This window comes from Fukomys damarensis, unplaced genomic scaffold (assembly GCF_012274545.1).
Source record: "Fukomys damarensis isolate Sample0158 unplaced genomic scaffold, DMR_v1.0_HiC HiC_scaffold_1, whole genome shotgun sequence".
NCBI classification, from domain to species: domain Eukaryota; kingdom Metazoa; phylum Chordata; class Mammalia; order Rodentia; family Bathyergidae; genus Fukomys; species Fukomys damarensis.
Window position 1 is genome coordinate 68,346,004 of NW_022900913.1, and position 3,529 is coordinate 68,349,532.

At 52.7% G+C, this 3,529-nt stretch overlaps 1 protein-coding gene across 4 annotated transcripts in view; it reads left to right on the forward strand.

Annotated features, from left to right (window-relative positions):
* The window catches only part of Ldb3 (LIM domain binding 3), a 59,270-nt gene that overhangs the window by 35,210 nt on the left and 20,531 nt on the right, over nt 1-3,529 (forward strand). For all 4 annotated transcript variants that reach the window (XM_033761732.1, XM_033761731.1, XM_033761735.1 and 1 more), the window contains one exon: nt 3,459-3,529. This exon is cut by the window's right edge and continues 320 nt beyond it. In XM_033761732.1, the coding sequence (XP_033617623.1) occupies nt 3,459-3,529 (71 nt within the window). The remainder of the gene's footprint in view (nt 1-3,458) is intronic.

Consider the following 3,529-nt stretch of genomic DNA (forward strand, 5'->3'; position numbering starts at 1 on the left):
ATGAGCCCACCAGGGGGAGCCAGGAGCCTTCTCCAGCCAGACGGCGCCCAAATTAACACTGGAGCCGAGCGGGGCAGGGCCACCTCCGAGTCCCTAGCGGGGAAGCCGCGCCGGAGGGATCGGGAGGCCTGGCTGCTGCAGACGGCCAGGAGCCCACAACACCTGAGGCGAAGGCGGGGTCGGGGACGGGGACCCGGACGGCCACGTTGGCCCGGCCGGCGTGACTCACGGATCACCTTGTTAATGACACAGTCCCAGGCCGCAGGTCGTGATAGGGGCCTTTTGAACTCGACGAAACGTAACCTTCTAATTTTTTTTTCACCTTCTAATTTGGATAGGCTCGGTGCCCAGATGGGCGGCCGCCTCCCCCCAGGTCTGAGGGGGTAGATGGACGAAGCAGCCCCTCGGCCCCTCCCTGGAAGTGGGGGGCTGGATGCAGGGCGCCCAGGATCTCTTCTTGGGGGGGGGCGCAGCCCCGGCCTAAACTGGGATCAGGGGGCCACCTGTCACTGTGCTCTTTTGGGTCAGGAGACTCGCCTGGCAGGGCCTGGGCTTGGGCAGGATTGGAGGGGGTTGCACCCTGCCTGAGCTGAAGCCTCCTAGTGCAGAACCTGGAAGGCGGGTGCTCCACAAGCGCCACCACCTGAGCTTGAGATGTGCCTGCCTCGGTGCCCTCAGGGCCGGGACCTCCATCAACACTTGGTAGCCTTGATTTTGATTAGGGCAGCATCGTCCAAGAGGAAATGTTTCCGGTAGCCCAATTTTTATTTATTTATTTCCCCCCCCCCGTCAAGTTTATTGGTACATTTAATGTAACGCAAACAATACAGTTTGCTTACATTTATCCTTACATTTATCACTGGGATATTGTACCTTTTTTGGGGGGGTATGGGAGGTCAGACTCGGGACCTTGCTCTTGTGAGGCAGGTGGCAGATGGATCTTGTACCTTTTCATGGTATGTCTTGGTTCTTATTTTTCCCCGTACCCCTGCCCTCCATCCCCCCACTTCACGCTTCCCTATTTACAAAGATTTTTGTTTCCACTTTTTCCTTTTTTCACATTTTTTTCTTTTCCCTTATTTCCTTTCCCCTCCCCTTCCCACTTTTTTAGAGTGAAAGCAAGCAGGCAAAATTTATGTACATATACATATACATGTTTGGCTTAAGGGACTGAACCTGGGGCCTTTGACTGAGCCAAATCTCCAAAACCCTCCTTTATTTTTTATTTTGAGAAGGCTCCCCATAAGTTGCTAAATTGTTCATACTGGCCCTGAGCCTGCAATCCTCCAGCCTCAGGCTCCCAGAGTGTTTTGATTACAAGAGTGCCCCACCACACCTGACTTAATACATTTATTCAACCCAGTATATTCAAAATATTTCAGAGCTGGGTAAGGCAGCACATGTCCATAGTCCCAGTTCTTTGGAAGGATAGAGCAGGAGGTTCACTGGAGCCCAGGAGTTCTAGGCCAGCTCAAGATTTAAAAAAAAAAAATATTTCAACATATAATTAATACAAAATGGCTGCCCATGAGATATTTTATATTCCCATCTTCAATTGAATCTTCATAATCTGGTGTGTGTTGGCACTGAAGAGCACTTCTTGGGTTAGACTGAGCATGTTTCTGGTGCTTGCAGGACTTTTCTCCTTCCTGCCTCTTATCAGAGCCACAGGAGAAAAAAACCAAAACAGAAGCCAACGACAGGTGACAGGACTTCACCCAGCTGCCCCCAAGTCAGCTTTGCCCTTCCCATTTTGAGACCATCTGCTCCGGGTACCAGGGAGCGAGGCAAGGTTGTTGGGAAGACTCACAACACCTTCACAAAATGCGCACACCTCAACTTTCCGCAGGACCACACCAGCCCTGCGTCCGAGGAACATAGGTGTCACATTTGCCCTACCACCTGGATGAGGCTGTGCCGCTGCAGGTCCTCTGACTTCAGTGCATGACACCCCTTCCCTCCCCCATTGCACAGCCCTGAGACAGGCTGACAGTACATGCCACCCTCCTTACCATCCATGGATGCTGGGGTCACAGCCATGTGCCACCACACCAACCTTGTTATTAGCATTTCGATGAGGACACTGAGGCCCACAGAGGCCAAGGAACCTGCTAAGGACACAGCCAGGAAGGAGTAGAGCTGGGAGGTGAAGCCAGGACTTTTTTTTTTTCCATGGTGCTGGGGCTTGAACCAGAGCCACACATGGCAGCCAGATGCCCTGCCACCGAGCCACACCCAGCCCAACTCCAGGTCTGGTGGCTGTGCCATACACCATTGAGGCCTCTTCCAGGTTGATTACAACTTCTCGGTGAGCTGGAGCACCAAGATTGTCTGGAAACTGGACCCCTTTTTTTTTTTTGCAAAAGCAGCTGGGGTGTGGAGTGAAAGGTTGGACTCTCACTGTTTGAGCCCTGATTACCTCAAGTGTCACGGGGGAGAATGTGAGGACTGATGCCTAGGACTTGCTGTGTCTGTGCGGCCGTCCCTGAGTGGGAGGAAGATGTCATGGGGAGAAGGGGCCTCTGTAGGCCAGTGATCCCTAGGGCACGGCCAGGCCTAGCTTAGCACAGGCAAGGTCCCTGCCTCCTGAGAGCTGTGTGCCTGTCCCAGCCCTGGCTTCTCAGGGACAGGGGTGCAGGGCTGCAGCTATGGGCTACAATGGCCTGGGTACTGGGTAGGAGAGGCCCAGAGGGGCAGGGAGGGAGAGGAGAGACCAGAGATCCAGGTGACCACAGGCAGCCCCAGCTGGAGCTGCCCATGCTTGCAGAGGGGCCCTGGACTCCCAGGCTGCCCAGTGGGAGGCAGCAGCAATGTGGGTATTTTTTTCAAAGTTTTGTAAACTGTTTATCTAATAGAACTGGGGGTTGGGGATTCCATTATGCAAATGAAAAAACTCAAATGCTTTTATATACTAAAAGGATTTTCAGATCGAAGATACAAATATGCAAAATTGATTTTGCTACATAATATTTCTGCTGGGCATGGTAGTGTACACCTGTGATCCCAGCACTTGGGAGGCTGAGGTAGTAGGATCACTGCGAGTTCAAGGCCAGTCTCCATGAATTAAATTCAGGGCCAGCCTGAACTACAAAGTGAGATCCTGTGTCAAACAGACAAACAAACAAACAAAAAACAACAACAAAAAAAAAAAGGAAAGAAGAGAAAAGAAACCTGGACCCAGCAGCAAGCCCATCCCGGTCAGCATCCTCTGGTCCAGGCTGGGCTGGCACCCCCAGCCCCTCTCCCCATCTTCTGCAGTGCTGTTTAGAGCTGCGTCCTGCCCAGTCCCGCATAGGCTCCCAGAGCTCTGGGCCAAGAGCAGCTCAGGAACTCTTGGCCTGTAGAAACTGGTCTCACTCTACTCTAATATTAAAGCTGCCTTTTGCAGCCCTCTGGCTGGCAACAGGAGGGGAACCAAATACCTAATGTGTTTTTCCTTGGATGTTTTTGTCTTGCAGTGCCTGCGTCTACCTACAGCCCAGCCCCCGGGGTCAATTACAGTCAAACTCCCTACACCCCCTCCCCTGCC